This window comes from Pseudorasbora parva, chromosome 7 (assembly GCF_024679245.1).
Source record: "Pseudorasbora parva isolate DD20220531a chromosome 7, ASM2467924v1, whole genome shotgun sequence".
NCBI lineage: Eukaryota > Metazoa > Chordata > Actinopteri > Cypriniformes > Gobionidae > Pseudorasbora > Pseudorasbora parva.
The window spans coordinates 17180099-17198301 of NC_090178.1; the positions used below are offsets into that span (position 1 = coordinate 17180099).

The 18203-nt window shown below is 37.9% G+C and overlaps 1 protein-coding gene across 2 annotated transcripts in view; it reads left to right on the top strand.

Annotated features, from left to right (window-relative positions):
- Positions 1-715: 715 nt before the first annotated feature.
- rspo1 (R-spondin 1) overlaps positions 716-18203 on the top strand; it is a 33702-nt gene continuing 16214 nt past the window's right edge. Inside the window, exons 1-3 of one of the 2 annotated variants that reach the window (XM_067448371.1) lie at positions 716-835; positions 947-1078; positions 15080-15452. In XM_067448371.1, the coding sequence (XP_067304472.1) occupies positions 1073-1078; positions 15080-15452 (379 nt within the window). In that variant the 5' untranslated portion in view covers positions 716-835; positions 947-1072. Of the gene's footprint in view, positions 836-946; positions 1079-3192; positions 3211-15079; positions 15453-18203 lie in introns of those variants that run through there. The other variant, XM_067448372.1, reaches the window with a different exon arrangement.

The following is an 18203-nucleotide window of genomic DNA, read 5'->3' on the forward strand; positions in this document are numbered from 1 at the left end:
CACTGGGGCGGTACCCTAAGGTACAAATGTGAAAAGAAAAAAATCTTTGTACCTTACTCACCCCTAAATGGTACATATTAGTACTTTAATTGGGCATATGTACCCTTTTGGTTTGTAGGTACAGGTACAGAGACAGAAATGTACCTTTTTTTTCTGACAGTGCATGGAAGGATCAGAGAGCTGTAAAATATACAACAATAATCATTATATATTATATATACAATATAATCATATTGTAATAATCAACAATATTTTAATTTGTGTTCTGAAGATCAATGAAGGTCCTAAGGGTTTTGAACATGAGTAATCAATGACGGAATCTTTTATTTTTGGGTGAACTAACCCTTTAATTTTTTCAACCTCAGGCCAGATAGATGATTTTCATTCTTCAGTAGAAACAGTAAAGAATATTTTTAGCTGAAATCATGCTCCTTATGATTCATTTAATGTAGATCAATGGGTGCCGGCAGTTTGAGATTAGAAAAAAACAAACATAGACAAAACAAAATTAATACATGCGGTTCCTGACAATAGATTGAAGTCTTAAGAAGCAAACCACGGAACTGAACATTATTTACAACATTTTTACCCCTAACCCACAGCTTTGGAAAACGGTCCTGACGCGAGCTTCCTGCCGCATAATGATGTATTATTGACCTCACACGTGAGCTAACGCTGTTTGTTTACTACAGAGAGTGAGGTCACGTGTCCACCTGCTGTATGAAGTCCAATGCTGTTTAAAAAGTATCAGTCATCCCAATGGCTGATGATTTCAATGTAACTCCTGACAGTAGTGAATGCACTCAGGACTGTTTGCCAAGGCTGTGGATTAGAGGTAGAAATGTTGTAAATAATGTTCAGTGTCTTATATAGACAAATTGTTTCAATTTTTAAGACCTAAATGTATCATCAGGAGCTGTGGGTATTCTTTTTTTTTTGTCTGCAGTTTTTTTGAATCTCAAAGTGCTGGCACCCATTGAACATTGTATGAATCGCAGAGGACCACAATTTCAGCTGAAAATCTTCTTTATTGTTCTGCTGAAGATAAATAGTCGCCTAGATTTTGGATGGCATGGTGGTGAGTAAAAAGTCATGATGAAATGAGATCACAATGAGATCAAAAGGCTCATTCTTGTTCTTTTATGGAATAGAACAGTGTTTATAACAAATGATTTATCCGTGCACATCTTTATTTAATTTTTCTAATGCATGTGTTTTCATAATCTTTATTCAAAATAACCTCAACTTCCACTTGCAGTGTCATCTCTTCACTTCTTTAATGATTTGACAACCTGTCACTCACATGAGAGTGGAGCGATAGCAATCTTCAATGAGCTAATGATCAAATTAAAGGTGCTGTATGTAGCCTATGCCTGTCACGATAACAAATTTTGCTGGACGATAAATTGGCCAAGAAATTATTGCGATAAACGATAATATTGTCGTTCTGAGACCATTTTCATCTAAAATAATGATAATGGCATAAAAATGCAGGTACACCTTTTCAAAGATCAATAAACTTTAATTTCTAAAGACTATTTAACACTAAAAATGGAAAACATTTTAAATAACCACAATAAATGAACAAAACAACCAAAAACAATAAAAGCATAGACTCTCAGTCTGTTTTGAAAAAAATGCACTTGAATAAGTACCAAAAACAATAATCAAATGGATGAAAACTGCAACTGATGATTGTGTTTTAGGTGCATATTAGGGGCAGCACGGTTCCCAAAACCCACGGTTCGGTTCGTATCACGGTTTTAGGGTCACGGTTTTCCGTTCTGTACGGTTCTTGTTGTTTTTTTTCTTTTAATCCAGAAATGTACTTCAGCATATGATATATTAATTATCCACAATTTAGGATACAGTATTAATTTTTTTTTTTTTTTTAGTATCATAGCCTAATCATGCACAAACTGAACTTTTGTGAAAGTGATATTTTGATACAGCAAGAGAGAAGACATTGACATGAAATGCTTTTCATTTATTTGGCAAAAAAAGGAGAATGTGTATTGCTATCTCTACAGGAACTTATGTGCCCTTTTAGCACACAAAGATTGAACTTAAGAATTAACTTGCGTTTATTAAACTTCAGTGTAGCTTTAAGCCTCGTTTATACACGACGCGTCCGTTCGAGTGCGAGGGTTCGCCGCGCGCGGCAAAAATGACATGGACGTCGAATTTCTTAACTTTGCGTGTGGCTCCGCAACCAAAGAGCCATGAGTTCCAGACGAATCTGCTAGCCAAGAATGACGTCTCATCCCGCCGCAACCGGTCTGCGCGCCGAGTATAAACACCTCCCCAAACGGACGAGGCGCGCGCAGTCAACGAGAGAGACGAGGAAAACAAAAGCATGCAAATGGCAATTATCGCGGCCGGAAAAATTATCGAGCTAATTTTTTTTAATTTTTATCGTGCGATTAATTGATTTATCGACTATCGCGACAGGCCTAGCTGTAAGTTTTGACTGTAAAGCATAAACAAACCATAATGTTTGCAGATATTTAGGAAAGTTCACATACTTGCTACACTAACAAAACAATGCTACAGCCAGTTATTTTACTTTGAAATGTGCGTTTTGTGTCAGAATGTCTGTTATGGTCTGTGCAATAACGCACTTTCCCAGTTTATCCAATAGTATTTTGACACCACAGGTTGCCAGTTGTGGAAAACACTGTGTATTGCTGCCATGGAAACTAGCGAACAAACTGGGTCACAGATCACACATTACTCCAGACCTAAAACAACTCATCCATCTAAAAATCTCTATGAAAGGAAGCACATTAAAACATGGATAAATCAACAGTGTGTATTCTCCTCGCCTTCCATTTTCATTTGCACTTGTTCCTGTTGCATGTCCCCAAACTGGCAACCTGTGTGAGTGTTGAGTCAGAGGAGGAGGGGGTGTGCAGAACAATATTTAGAATTTGGACTGCAGTACCAATTTCAACCACTAGCTGTCATTCTTACATACCGGGTTAGGACAGATATTTAGAAATGACGTTCGGGTTGGGCTTGGTCAAGTCAGCGTGATGAGGCATTTGTCACGCCCTCACAATCATCAGTCACTGCCACGCCCACTCGTTCCCCATCACCATCATTCTGAACACCTGGGCACCATCACCAGTCACCAATATATCAACCCGGCTCACCTTCACTTCTTATAACTTTCTTCTAGTTTAGTAGCCATACAGTTTGAGAAAAATGGTAAGAAGTGACTTTAATTTAAAAAAGCATTTTAATTGTTACGTTAATGTTTTGTTCTGTTAGCTTGGACCATTTTTGGTAGACCTTTGTTCATTTAATTTCACTGATTAAACTCTGTGTAACGCACGCTTTGTTGCCCCGTGTGTGCGTTGATGCGCTCATCTGTAAACATTTCAGAATGCCTTCCTACAGTTAATAATAGCGTGCTTTCCACACAAACATACATGTGTCAGTAATATATGAGGAAAAAAAAAATTGATTTTAACTGTCGGGCTCGGGTCGGGTTCAGTTACTGCTTTGTCGGGCTCGGGTCGGGTTCAGTTACTGCTCTATCGGGCTCGGGTCGGGTTCAGTTACTGCTCTCTTGGGCTCGGGTCGGGTTCAGTTACTGCTCTCTTGGGCTCGGGTCAGCTTCAGTTACTGCTCTATCGGGCTCGGGTCGGGTTCAGTTACTGCTCTATCGGGCTCGGGTCGGGTTCAGTTACTGCTCTATCGGGCTCGGGTCGGGTTCAGTTACTGCTCTCTTGGGCTCGGGTCAGCTTCAGTTACTTCTGTGTCGGGCTCGGGTCGGGTTCGGTTACTGCTCTGTCGGACGGGGGCCGGGCTTGAACAGAAAAATGCGGCCTGATCCGAACTCTATTGCAAATCTTGCCCCACATTTTTTCTAGAAGATGTTTCACTGGGATATAGATTATATGACGAGAGAAGAAAAGACTATCACAACCAATTTTAGGAGAGAAGTCAACATTTCTAATGCCTTAAAGCTACATTTTTTCCGTCCGCTAGAGCAGTGTTTCCCAACCTTTTTTCACTCACCCTTTGAAAGCATTACGCTGGGGTGTAACAGTACAGATTGCTCACGGATCGGTTTGTATCACGGCTTAGGTTCACTGTTTCAGTACAGTTCTGTATTTGCTATGTTCAGGGGAAAAAAGGACTACTGTCAATAACAATAAAGAAAATAAGAACAAATAACTTAAATACAAGCAGCAGCACAAATAAATACTATTGAGTAAAGATACTAATAAAATAAACAATGCTTTTCAGGTTTTTCAGGTAGGTCAAACATTAGTTTTTAGGTACAGAAATTGAATAAAGTAAATTGAATGTCCTTATCTTTTGTTTGACATTAAACAGACAGCAGTAAGGGCTACTGCCCCTTTAAGACCTAATGCAATTATAGTCGTCTTTCTTGACTCTATAAAGTTCACTTAAAGCAAATTACATACTATGTCTGCTAGGATACTCATTAAGATGGACATGTTGACATACTTTTTGTGAGTATGTCAACATTTGTGAGTATGTCAACATTTTTACTTCAATATTTGAAAGAGAACTCAATAGTTGTTTGCTGTGAGACGTGTGCCCGCTTTGGGATCAGTGCACAGAGATAAATCTTCTCAAAGCCCGTGCGAGTTCTTATTCGCATCTTCTGGCTCTGGGCGTGGGTGATGACAGAGAAAATGACTGGTCATATTCGAATATATGGCAGCACTTGTATGCATTGCACATTTTTTACAAAGAGAGACCGTTTTGCCCCTGTTTTTCTTTTATTATAGCTGTTGTTTTAGTGTATAGCTGAGGAGCCAGCATGTGTATCCATCGACAGAAACATACATAAAGCATTATTTTCAAGTTACAACTCACATCAGAGCCGCGGTACCCCGGTTGGGAAACACTGTGGTAGAGGGTGCCTATTTAAAACAAAATCATAGCTTAATGATGCCAAGTTTGACCGCAGAATCTTTGGACATGTGGTCTTCACCTTACAGCCGGTTTAAAAGAATCAGGATAGTACTCATGCAGAAATCATGAATGTGATTATTAACGTTACTATAGTATGAAGCAAAGCAAGTCTGAGTGTTGTGGAGCTGAGCAAGGCCGCTGGAGCGATTGTTTCACAAACAGACAGCTCGCCAGCAGCGGGACTTTTATTATGACGGAACACAGTCGCCGGCGCCATTTCTGCTTTTCCGGTCATGAGTATGAAGTAACGCAGCTCTGTTTATCATATTAAATACATATTAGATAAGTGTGTTTAAAATGATGTAATGCGTTCCCTCAGCGGCTGTTATGACACTTGTTGCACACTGCTAAGAGTAAAGTGCTTCTTTATGGAATTGCATTTGTCTCAATAAAACTGAATGAAACTTTATAAAACGGAACGCAACTTTTTCAGGAACTATCGAAAATATGCCATTACAAAAGAAGAAAAACACACTGAAAATGGGAAAAAATTAAATTAACTCAATCGTACAAATGTAACAGGATATTCAGTATGCTTAATTCTTTCGCTTACGTTTCTCAGTTTTTCGTTTGGTCTTTTGCATAGACAGTAAAAGAAATGGACCGAGCGTTCCCATTGACGTCTACGGCGAAAGAATGAAGTCAACATAGGGGCACTCACTTCCTGATGGCTGAGCGAACTGCGCAGGCTCAGACTGAGCTTGACGACGTAGATGTGACGTGAGCCTCCTGTCTGACAGCTGTGAGTCTTCTAGTAGATGTGGAAAGCGAAAGCTGAATCACGTTGTTTAAATATTTTCTCCCGTTGCTTTTGGCTCACTATGGGCATCTCCCCATTCTTCCCCCTTGACTTTATCAGACTAGTCTCCAGGACATGTCTCCACGTCCCCCCGATTGTCTCATAGACAGTAAAAGATTGCCTGCGAGCGTCTCTTCAGGTCTATACGGTAATTTCTCAACTGTGCGACAGGGTCGCGTTGGTTATGACGCAATCGTTAGCCTATTTTTACAAAAACAGCTGCTGCGGGGCGATAGTGTAAGATACAAGGTAATGGAGCCTTTTATACATTGTCATGTTTCTTTAGAAATAAACAATGGACAAATGGAGTCTTTAAACGTCTCAGATGTAAAGTTATTCACTGTCAAAGTGACTCAAAAATGAATGGGAGTCAATGGGATGCTAACAGCAGGTGATGGCTTGGTTAGCAATGGCAGCCCCTAGGGGTGGAACGCTTTCCGAGCGCTAGATTACCCCCTTGGTCTTTTGACACAAACCTCTCGTGGGGGCGGGCTTAACAGTGATCTACTCTGATTGGATAAAGAGCTTTTGATGGACAGGTCCTCTCTGACCTGCACATATTGGAATGATCTTGCAGTGCTTTGTATTAGTTCCTAAAGATGAGCTCTCAGAAGAGACATGGAGTGGCAACGGCTTCATTTTCATCCTCTTCTTCACCCGCTTGTTCTTCAAGATAGCAATACGTTTGTTTAACTTCATCTTTTGTAACAACAATTTACACTACTGGTCAGTAATTTGGGGTCGGTCATTTTTTTTCTTCTTTTTTTGAAATAAATCAATAATTTTTTTGCAATAATGCAAGGATGTGTTAAATTGATAAAAGTTGAGAGTAGAGAAGATTTATATTATTTGTAAATATATTTTTATTTTGAATATTTTGAACCTTTTATTCATCATATACAGGGAGTGCAGAATTATTAGGCAAGTTGTATTTTTGAGGATTAATTTTATTATTGAACAACTACCATGCTCTCAATGAACACAAAAAACTCATTAATATCAAAGCTGAATATTTTTGGAAGTTTTAGTTTTAGCTATTTTAGGGGGATATCTGTGTGTGCAGGTGACTATTACTGTGCATAATTATTAGGCAACTTAACAAAAAACAAATTTACACCCATTTCAATTAGTTATTTTTACCAGTGAAAACAATATAACATCTCAACATTCACAAATATACATTTCTGACATTCAAAAACCAAACACAAACAAATCAGTGACCAATATAGCCACCTTTCTTTGCAAGGACACTCAAAAGCCTGCCATCCATGGATTCTGTCAGTGTTTTGATCTGTTCACCATCAACATTGCATGCAGCAGCAACCACAGCCTCCCAGACACTGTTCAGAGAGGTGTACTGTTTTCCCTCCTTGTAAATCGCACATTTGATGATGGACCACAGGTTCTCAATGGGGTTCAGATCAGGTGAACAAGGAGGCCATATCATTAGATTATCTTCTTTTATACCCTTTCTTGCCAGCCACAATGGATTCTTGATGGAGCATTGTCCTGCATGAAAATCATGTTTTTCTTGAAGGATGCAGACTTCTTCCTGTACCACTGCTTGAAGGTGGTGTCTTCCAGAAACTGGCAGTAGGACTGGGAGTTGAGCTTGACTCCATCCTCAACCCGAAAAGGCCCCACAAGCTCATCTTTGATGATACCAGCCCAAACCAGTACTCCACCTCCACCTTGCTGGCGTCTGAGTCGGACTGGAGCTCTCTGCCCTTTACCAATTCAGCCACGGGCCCATCCATCTGGCCCATCAAGACTCACTCTCATTTCATCAGTCCATAAAACCTTAGAAAAATCAGTCTTGAGATATTTCTTAGCCCAGTCTTGACGTTTCAGCTTGTGTGTCTTGTTCAGTGGTGGTCGACTTTCTGCCTTTCTTACCTTGGCCATGTCTCCATGACCATGAGTATTGCACACCTTGTGCTTTTGGGCACTCCAGTGATGTTGCAGCTCTGAAATATGGCCAAACTGGTGGCAAGTGGCATCTTGGCAGCTGCACGCTTGACTTTTCTCAGTTCACGGGCAGTTATTTTGCGCCTTGGTTTTTCCACACGCTTCTTGCGACCCTGTTGACTATTTTGAATGAAACGCTTGATTGTTCGATGATCACGCTTCAGAAGCTTGGCTATTTTAAGACTGCTGCATCCCTCTGCAATATATCTCACTATTTTTGACTTTTCTGAGCCTGTCAAGTCCTTCTTTTGACCCATTTTGCCAAAGGAAAGGAAGTTGCCTAATAATTATGCACACCTGATATAGGGTGTTGATGTCATTAGACCACACCCCTTCTCATTACAGAGATGCACATCACCTAATATGCTTAATTGGTAGTAGGCTTTCCAGCCTATACAGCTTGGAGTAAGACAACATGCATAACGAGGATGATGTGGTCAAAATACTCATTTGCCTAATAATTCTGCACTCCCTGTATATTAGGCAGCAGAAATGATAATTTAAACTTAAACTATAAATTGAAAACCAAATATTTAAAATTGTAACTAATAATATATCACAATATTAAAAAATAAATCTGTATTTTTGATCAAATAAATGCAGGCTTGATGAGCAGAAGAAACTTCTTTCAAAAACATTACAAATAGAAATTTGTCCAAACTTTTGGTCTGTGTGTGTGTGTGAATATATATATATATATATATATATATATATATATATATATATATATATATATATATATATATATATATATATATATATATATATATATATATATATTGTTAGGCCTACATATAGATGGATAGCTGGAGGGATGTTTGTCAATAATGTGAACATAAATAAACAACATTCCGACCCCATTCCATCACAGGTTTTTCGTCTCTCAATGTGTGTTTTTGTGAGGGGTGGGGCCAGAATCAACCTTCAGCACGCCGAAACTGCTCTAGATGGAGTGGGATGTAAACTTCGCGAGGTAGAAGCTCTCCGCAATTACTTGGATGCTGTCCGGAGTTTAAAAGTGGATTTATGTGGGACTTGCTTCAGAATTACGGCAGCGAACCGCAAAATAAACCAGGCCTCTGTGGGCTCCATTATAAGCGCAGTTAGGTGGAATTAGGAGATTTATCCTTCGGATTTTTTTATTTAAAGTCATTTTTTGGGGGGTTTCTTTTCCATTCTCCCATACCCACTATTGCTCATATTACGCACGCGGACTCTAATGTAAACTGTCATGACATTTTAATCGAAGTCAAAGCAAGTCATGAAGCGCTTGTCCCATAATAATCACAGTAGACAATCTATGGCTCAGCCGCTGGTGTCTGCTAGCAGCGCGAGGAGAAGCCCACATTACAGACACATGTAGAGCCTCGCGCTCAGTGGATCAATATGACGCCTGTGAGTCGCGATACAGAGTAGGTAGGTTATACGACCGGTCTTACTTCATTATTTATAGTGTATAAATCTACGTCTGAGAGGTCGCCAGGGAATAAATTGATTTATTTTAACAATTTGAATATGTCCAGATCCATTCATAGCCCATGACTCTGATTTTCATTGCCTGAATATTGAAATATTTATGAACCGAATTAATATTTTTATTTTTAGATTATCTGTCGAAATGTTTACTCAATTTTCTATCAATTAATTATCATTTTGTGATTTTTTTTTTTTAAATAAACTTTTTATAAATCCATTTTATATTGGCCTACCTAAATGTGTATAATACTAGGCTACTACTATTTATTTAGGTTAACTTGTAATATAATTAATAATTAACATACACTAAAATATTAAACATTATCAATAAAAGTCTTATTATTATTTTATTCAATATTTCAAGTTTCTGAACCGAAAAAAGTTGACAGTATTTAACTGATTTTCAGTTACCTATTCAATGCTGTGGTCTTTGTTTTTGATTTATTAGTTGAGGGCCAAATAGGGTTGAGAATTGAGACCAAAAAAAAGATGGAGGGATATGTTGACCTGCCAGTTACTAAAATCTCAATCCGTCTTTTAAACATCCCTTGTTCTGTCTCTGGCCCAGTGTTAGGTAATCTGGCATCAGCATTCCGCAGTAAAACCCTTGAGTGTTGTTGAGTAGACCGGTCCAGAGGGAGAGATGACGGTAGAGATAAAGACAGGTGCAGTCTGACAGCTGCACACCTGGTGCCAGTAAACAGATTTAACCGCATCATTTACTGCTAGACAGATATTTCGATGAAGCTGCTGTGGTCCTGACTCATGGGTGCTGGCGTAGATCCACTCTGGATGGAGTGTGATGTTGAGGGCAAAGAGCTAGAGGGTCAGTCATTAGTGTGCTTAAGCACATGCTGTGCTGACTGAATACATCAGATTTATTGTATACTTTACTCATAGTAATTGCATGATCATTGGTTAGTTTTGTGGTTTTATGTTTGGCTGCTGTATATGCTGAAACAATATCCTGAAAGGTACTTTATGTGCCAAAGACACACTCCTATCAACCATTCTAAACACCAGCACTAATTCTTTGTCAGTGCATCACCGTTTCTGATTTTGATTTTGAGTCTAGTCCATAGGCTTTTATTGCAAGCCGTTTGGGATGGATGTTGAACGTTTAACTGTCTTTCCTCATTTCTTTGGGGCTCCTGGAGCGGAGGATTTCAAGGGGGTCTGGGCCATGGTTCCAAAACAGGCCAGACAGACATCCTCTCTGTTTTTGCTCTGCTTTATTACAGACTGTTTATGGCCTGTTTACTGCTCTGACCTTTTTCATGGTTCCGCCTGAACTTGCTGCCTAATACAACTGCCCGAACACATGTTCTGTGGAATAGGCTGGGCTGTTGGCCTTTGTCATAACACTCAAAAAAAACAAAACAAAAACTGTTGAACAAACTTAATTAAATTAAGGAAAACTTTTCCACTAAATTGAATTACATTTTTCCAACAAAATCTAATTTGTTTGAAATGATTTGTTGTAATCTTGTTATATGAACTTAAATGAATTTAGTCAAGACTACTAAAACAAATTGTCATTCCAACTAGGTAAAGGTTTTTTTTTTGTTTGTTTGTTTGAGGTGAGCTTGTCCTTATAAGTAGCTGCCACACACACACACACGTTCCAAGATTGTTTGAGAGAGGTAGAACTGATGACCATATGTTGACTGCGGGAACTGAAAAACTGAATCAAACAAATGTATTTGATTTATTTCTATAAAAACTAATAATCAACACAACACTTGTTTACATGCTAAGTGAAGTGTAACTTTTGTAGCATGCAAGTAATGGACAAGTAAAACACTTGTCCTCTGGTATCAGCACAGTTACAGCTCGTTGAGTAGACGTTTCACATAGCCACCCACAGCCTAACCACACATTTTAAATATGACTGAACACCAAACTTTAGCAGGTCTTTTACTAAAAAACACATTAAACAGAACGCAATTTCAACATTTACTCTCCTGGTCTATTCCTATGCAAAGCATGCTAGGAAATAGAAATACACTGCCAAAGTTCAGCAGCAGAAATGATTCATGTCCCAACACAAATGGTTTAGGTTAACTTAACATATTACAAATTTAATTTAATTTAACATAAAAAAGTGCACATATAGCAATCAAGTAAAAAGCTAAAGATTGGTGTTGTTTTAGCTTATTTTATTTTAATAAACTGAGCAAATAAAATAATTTGTGTGTGTGTGTGTGTGTGTGTGTGTGTGTGTGTGTGTGTGTGTGTGTGTGTGTGTGTGTGTGTGTGTGTGTGTGTGTGTGTGTGTGTGTGTGTGTGTGTGTGTGTGTGTGTGTGTGTGTGTGTGTGTGTGTGTGTGTGTGTGTGTGTGTAAGATGGAAAACGGCAGATAAAAAAAAAAAGAAAAACACTTGTGGAAAAGGAGAGCAGAGACCACCGGGGGTCTATGAGGGATTCTAGGTGGCTTGTGTGTTGATTGGCTGATGTAAAAAACAGAGCTTAAAATTGTATTATTTTATAATAATGCATTAATAAATCATATAAATTAAAAAATATATATTTAAAATAGTATAATACTAATAAAAAAAATAATACTGATAAAAATGTTTTAAAATAATGAATTTATTTGAGTAGAGCAAGCTCAAATTAAACAAATTAGTTCAAACAAATTATAATTATTCAGAACTTTCTTTTTCTTTTCTGTTCTCAAAACTAAAACATTTTAGGTAATCTGAATTTTTAATTGTTGTGAGTTTTATGAACTTGTTTTTTATTTATTTTAATGTAGACAAACTCAAAATTTAACCGAAACTAGGCTGGGATTTCTATTTTAGCAAGCTTTGTTTTTTATATTACGTTTTTGTGTGTGTGTGTGTGTGTGTGCAAGATTAGCTTTAAGTAGTGTTTAATGGTTTGTTATGATAGTTTAGAAGAGTTTTTGAGCGCTTATCTTGAGAGCAGGTATATGTTTAATGCATTATATTGCTGTACTCATTCAGCAAGTGCGATGTTATGCTAATGCCACCTCAGCATTGTGTAACCATTTAGCAAGATGGCATTTATTGAATTAGCTAGTTAAAGCTAGTCAAGTTTCCACTACAAAAAAAATGATTTTACATGATATTTTTAAGTTAAATGTATGAATCGGCTTACTCAAATATTTCAAGTTTAGAGCAATTAAACAAAAATCTGCAACTTTACATTTCTTTAAAAATTTGAGGCATCTGATTGCCTAATTTTTTTGAGCTTTGCCAACTTATTTGGGTTTAGGGTGTATATGATGAAACAGTTCAATTACTTTGAATTAAGTGACTAATTTATACTCAATGAAATACTGATTCATTATTTTAAGATTCATTATTTTATGAACAAGTGTAAATAAAAGTTCAGTCCAACTTATAAGATGGTATATTCGGCTAATTTATCTTTCTTTATTAGATGAAAGCCATTTATTTGAAATAAAAACAAAATTGCAGTATAGCAAAATTATGGATCGGTGTCTTTGCCATCTGAAAAGTGTGGTCCTTAATATAGTGTGACCAAAAGCTGTATATTCCAGATTTAATTGCAGCACTTTGCAAATGATACATCGAGAGGAATGACACAACAGACAATTTCATCTTCTTATGATTAAATGAGACAAGAGTTTTGGTTTGTTATTTAGCTAAATGAGCACAACAGAAGAACAGAATCTGTTGTTTGTTAATGGATGAGAGAGCAAAGACAGTGTTTACTCCAAACCATGAAAAGCTGTCACAGTATTTTAAGAGAAGCTGAATGGAGGGATGCCCCTCGTGCTTCACTCAGAGGCTTATTTTGGATAATGAGAGTATAATTTATTAAAGATTTGCTTGGATTCGACTTATTTGTAGATAAACATTGGTTGAAAAGAGGAAGGCTTTACCCTATAGGTTTTTAGATTTCTCCTTTTGGCTTAAATGGACAAAATCCAGTTTCCAGATACTTTCCTTATTTTTCGATTTCACCTGAGCGTTCTTTTTTCCTCCTCTGAAAATGTAAACTCGAACATCATCTATCTTTTATTTTCCGGAGAAACCCCCTGTCTGCTTCCAGGGCGATGGCACATCTGTGCGTCAGACTTGACATCCTAATTAATATTGCTGACGAGAGCTGCAAACAGCAGGCAACGGGAGGTTTTGGCTCTGGGTAATAAATACGGAGAAAGTGAGAAAGTGTCGAAGACATTGGAGTATTATTCATTGTCTAAGATAAATAAACTTTTGAGAAAAGATGTCTGCAAAATTTTGGTGGAGAGCGGAGGTTGTAAGAAGATTTCTTCTTATTCCTTCTAGACTAGAGATCATCTTTTAATGCTTGATGTGCAAGATAAATATTGTTTCCCCTTTTCCTTATTTAAATCAGGTCCACTTTATTAATCTTTGCTGTTGCTTAGCTTTATCACATCACTGCAATCAAAAGATTATTTGTTATTTGTGATGAATATTGTGCTACAATTAAACATTATTACAGTTCTTATTAATAACGTTTACTCATTTGCACTAAGTGGCTTTTCCACCCGCTGAATTCTCACCGTTGCTTTTGGAGTTTAAATTCAAACCAAACAGAGGGAAAATCATGTTTGTCTAGCATGTTAGTTCATAAATTACAATTTATAGACTCAGCAGCTTTTCATATTTCAGGAGTGCTGAAATGAAATGTAGATATCTGTAGAGTTATTGTTGGCATTTAAAAGCACTTTTTGGAATGCTAAGAATTAACAAATAACATGATACAAGATCCAGAGGACCTGTGGCCAAATATGGCCCTGCTTTCCTGATACTTCTAGGCATGATGTCTCTCTTGCGTAAATCCAGAACGCTCATCCGTTTCTGCTGGAATGTGATTAAGAATCATTCTATAAACATATCTATCGGTCATAGTGAGAGGCGTAATGTGATCGCTTTCTTTGCTTTAGCTGCTTGAGATACATTTTTTTCTGCCTATTGTTTTCTGACAGATGGGGTAAACATGTTTTTTTTTTTTCTTCTTTTTTCTCCATTCCTCACTTTTGGAAGTGCATCGACCAAAGGTTATTGTGGTATTTGTTTCACGGTGCCTTATTTTTGGTCAAATCAGTTTTAGCTTTAGTGGCCAGACTCTTCAGCTCTTGTCAGTCTTAATGGGAAATTACAGTTAACATGAAACATTTTGTTTGCTTTCCCGGCTCATGAATCTATCTGGCCAAGGAAAAAAATAAGCATGGCAGGAATGTGTGGTTAAAATGGACTAAATACCAGTTTCAGCTTATGTTACACTATTGAGTCCAGACCAGACTTCCATGAATCAATTTAACAAATTTAGAGCGCAGAAATGCTGAACTTCGTTGAGAAAGAGCAGTGATAGAGATGAAAGAGTGCAGTTATGCAAGCCCTCCGTAAGGCTATTTTCTTTCCTTCGCTTTTTCCTTGATTCCAAACATTTTATATGACGGATTACAGAAAATGCAAAGCTAGTTTTTTAAAGTTGACAAAAACAGCACAAAAAAAAAAAAAAAAGGCATGTCTTCCCCTGGGCAAGATATTTGGACTTTCTATTGACATGCTGACTTAAAGTACGGTTTTATATACATGTCTCATTGTGCTTTTCTCCCCCCATTCACCCACTCCTCTCCACATCCAACTCCCTCCTTCCCTTGCTCGCCCCCTTTTCTCTGTCTCTCCGCAGCAGATCTTGGCACTGACGGATGCGTTGTCACGCGTAGGAGTCCAGAACCTTTCTCCATCTCTCTCGTTTTTTTTTCCCCGGCACTCGCCCTCCTCCTCCTCCTCCTCCTCCTCCCAGCATCCCTAATAAGACACATGCTCCTGGGCTGGGTTGCTCACTCACGTTAGGATCTCCTGGCAAGCTCCCGCCACAAGCTTCTCTCTCTTCTCTCTTTTTTCACCCTAGGCTTCATGGGTTGAAGGGAAGTTTGCGTTGTCCACAAGATCTCATCTAGCCCCGGCTCTCCGCACCCAAACTTCATCGTTCTCCTCTTCGTCGTGTCGAGTGCTATGGTTTGCTCCACAAACATGTTCGGACTTGCAGCGGCAGAGGCCCCCAGCCAAGGGCTCCGTGAGCGGCTGTAGTCGACTCCGTTCCACCTGCCACGGCGTGAAAGGGGCCCCCTCAGCTGTGATCTGTCTGCCTGTAGGCGGGACCCAGCGTGACTGGGTAGCAGGGACTATGCATTTGGGACTGGTGGCGCTGGCAGTGGTCTTCCTCAGCTCCATGGGTCACGCCGATAACCTCAAGGCCTCCAAAGCAAGAAGACAAAGGCGGAGTGAGTGTCGATGTCTGTCTTTCTCTTCATGTCTCATCTTTAGTGCAGCCTTTCACATTTCATTTCTGTGTCAGTCCCTGTTATGTGTGGCTCATTAGAGTATTTTTGTCTTTAGAATGTTTCATCATTTTTTTTCAAGACAGTTTTGGTGGGGTGTTACTAAAATTGTGTTACAAATTGTGAATGAGCATGTCATGTTCCAAAGCATGGCCAAATTTGACCCATTAGAGGTTTTTGCCTGGATGCCTAAATATAATGCCTAAGAGACTTTATTTTTGTAATTTGCCTGGATTCAGAGCTAACCTTTTCATAGCTTTTTAATAGTTTTTCCTCCATTTATTTCTTACTTTTGTGGAAAAGTTAGGTGTGAAACCCACACATTGCAGCAGAACTTCTAATATTGCTAATTAATGAGCACATTTATGTTGAAGGAAAGTGACTTATTTAAGTTGCTTACCTTATATAGTAAAATTATTTTAAATACTCAATAAGTATTTAATTTGGGAATAATGGTGAAGAGTCAACCTGCACATTGCAGCAGAGCTCACCTCTGTATGTGAGCTCTGCTGCAATGTGCAGAAATATCGCACAAGTTCTCTCGTGTGTTCATGTCTCCTAGTAAGAGCATGTAGGATTAGTTTCATAGTTAAACTAATATTTTATAAAAAATGTAAGTTTATTAAAAAAACATCTTATTTTTGTTCGTGTAGTATACTGCTATCAAATAAGTAAATACTTTTGACCTTTGGTATAATGTAAAAAAAAAAATCACCCCTGACGATCAAATCAATTTCTTATCAAAATGTAACATTTAAAAGAAGGGGTGAGATTATTCAGAAATGTACATTGCCGACTGCTTCCAGTGTTGAGGAGTGTACAGCCTCCTCTAGAGGAAGTTGTAGGTAACGCAGAGACATTCACAGTGGCTGTACACAAAGCTGCATTGCATTTGCTACTGTTTTCACTTTGTTGAGACAATAGTATTAAAACATTTACCTTTATTCACCTGCCATATGCTAATAGCAACAAAACAAGCATATATTGTGTTGTGACAGTTACACAGGTCGCCAAGGCTAGAAATCCTGTAGCGCTAATCAAAACAGCACCAATGAGAATGTAGAGCTTATCTGTGGAGAAATAAACAGTGTGTAACTTGGTCGCATAAATCAGCGGATGCTTCACTATCTGTTAAGACTTCTTGACCTCACTGTAATCTCATCTGACTTGTGCTTCTTGATAGTGCAGCTTTCTAGCGTTTTATCAACAAAATGAAAGCAAACACCTCTGACAGCTGTTATTATACAAGTGATTGATTGGCGGTCACACTTTAGTGCCTGTTGGTACTTATTTCCCTCCCTATAAAAATAACTAGCAAAACAACTCATATTTCATTGGTCTAAGAGTTTATTTTTGTTCGTTATAAACAATTTAAAAATATGATACTGCTCTGTACGTTAAAAAGGGATCCAGCTATACTTATGGACACAAATCATTTTTTATCAGTATTTTTGCCCTGTTGTTCAGTAAAAATGTCTAAACATTGATTTTAACACTTTTAAAATTGTTTAAGCAATACGACTTGATATCAGGGAATATATCTTGACTGGTTTTTCTTACTCCATTCGCATTTTTTTCTTGTTTAAAGCATAAACCTCACTACGTTTTCTTAGGCTAATGCTTTAAACAGGTATATATATATGTCTGTTTCCGTTTATCTTATACTAGTGGAAAACTTTAGGATTTTAACGTACAGTACAGTTCATCAGTAACAGCTCATATAAACAGTCCACCTAATGATATTTCAGGGATAATGAAGGAGGAAAAATGTTATTCGGCTAGAAAAAATCACTAATTTTATGGCTTCAAGGGAGATCCATATGAGCGACATAGTCTGACAACTTTGTTATCAAAGAAAAGAAGACGTCTATGTATTCTGGGTAATAATGGATTTGGATTACTTTCTTACAAATTCTCACTTCTTGATATATTTTCATATGTTTTCAGACTTATTTTAAATTGTTAAAATGAAGGATTTTTTTTTAGCTCAGAATATGAAAAAGATGTCACTGCATCTGGACTCGGAGGTGCATGCGTTTTGAAATGCAAACCTGAGGTTAACATGATGCCAATGCATGAACAATAAAAAAAGCTAATTGTTAATAAAAGCAATCATTTTGACTTTAACTGGCCACATTCGGTCATCTGAGTCCACTCGAAGGTGCAGAACTTTTCTTCACTGACTGTGTTGTTGTTTATTGTCAAGTTCAGCTAAGGTAGTTGGTTGATTTATTAAATTTGGTTAATAAGATAAGAATTCAGGCAGAAGTGTGCAATTCTATTCAGAGTCAGTGCGTGCGACTTCACATGGATTGGGCCATTCCTTTATAGAAATGCTTGTGTAGTGATGTTCAGTAAGGCGAAGTGTGATTCTCTGCTAATAAATAATGAGATATTTTAGGGTATTTTAGGTTGTATGATGGTCTCATTGTGAGTTTACACTTTTTGTAAGTTTTTGTTTGAATCCAAAGGGGACCTTAGTCATCATAATATAACTCTGTCTAGAAGTGTCTTTTTTAGTGTGTGTGCAAGGTTTGTGCATGCTAACCAACCTTCCCGTATATTTGTCCAGGCTAACTGTCACTCAATAGACCCGTGTAAAACAATTTTTCACGTTCATCATTTATAATGCTAGTTTCATATTTGTTGTTCCTGTTGAGAGTCCTTTTCATTTATTTCAGCTGTGGAGAGAAA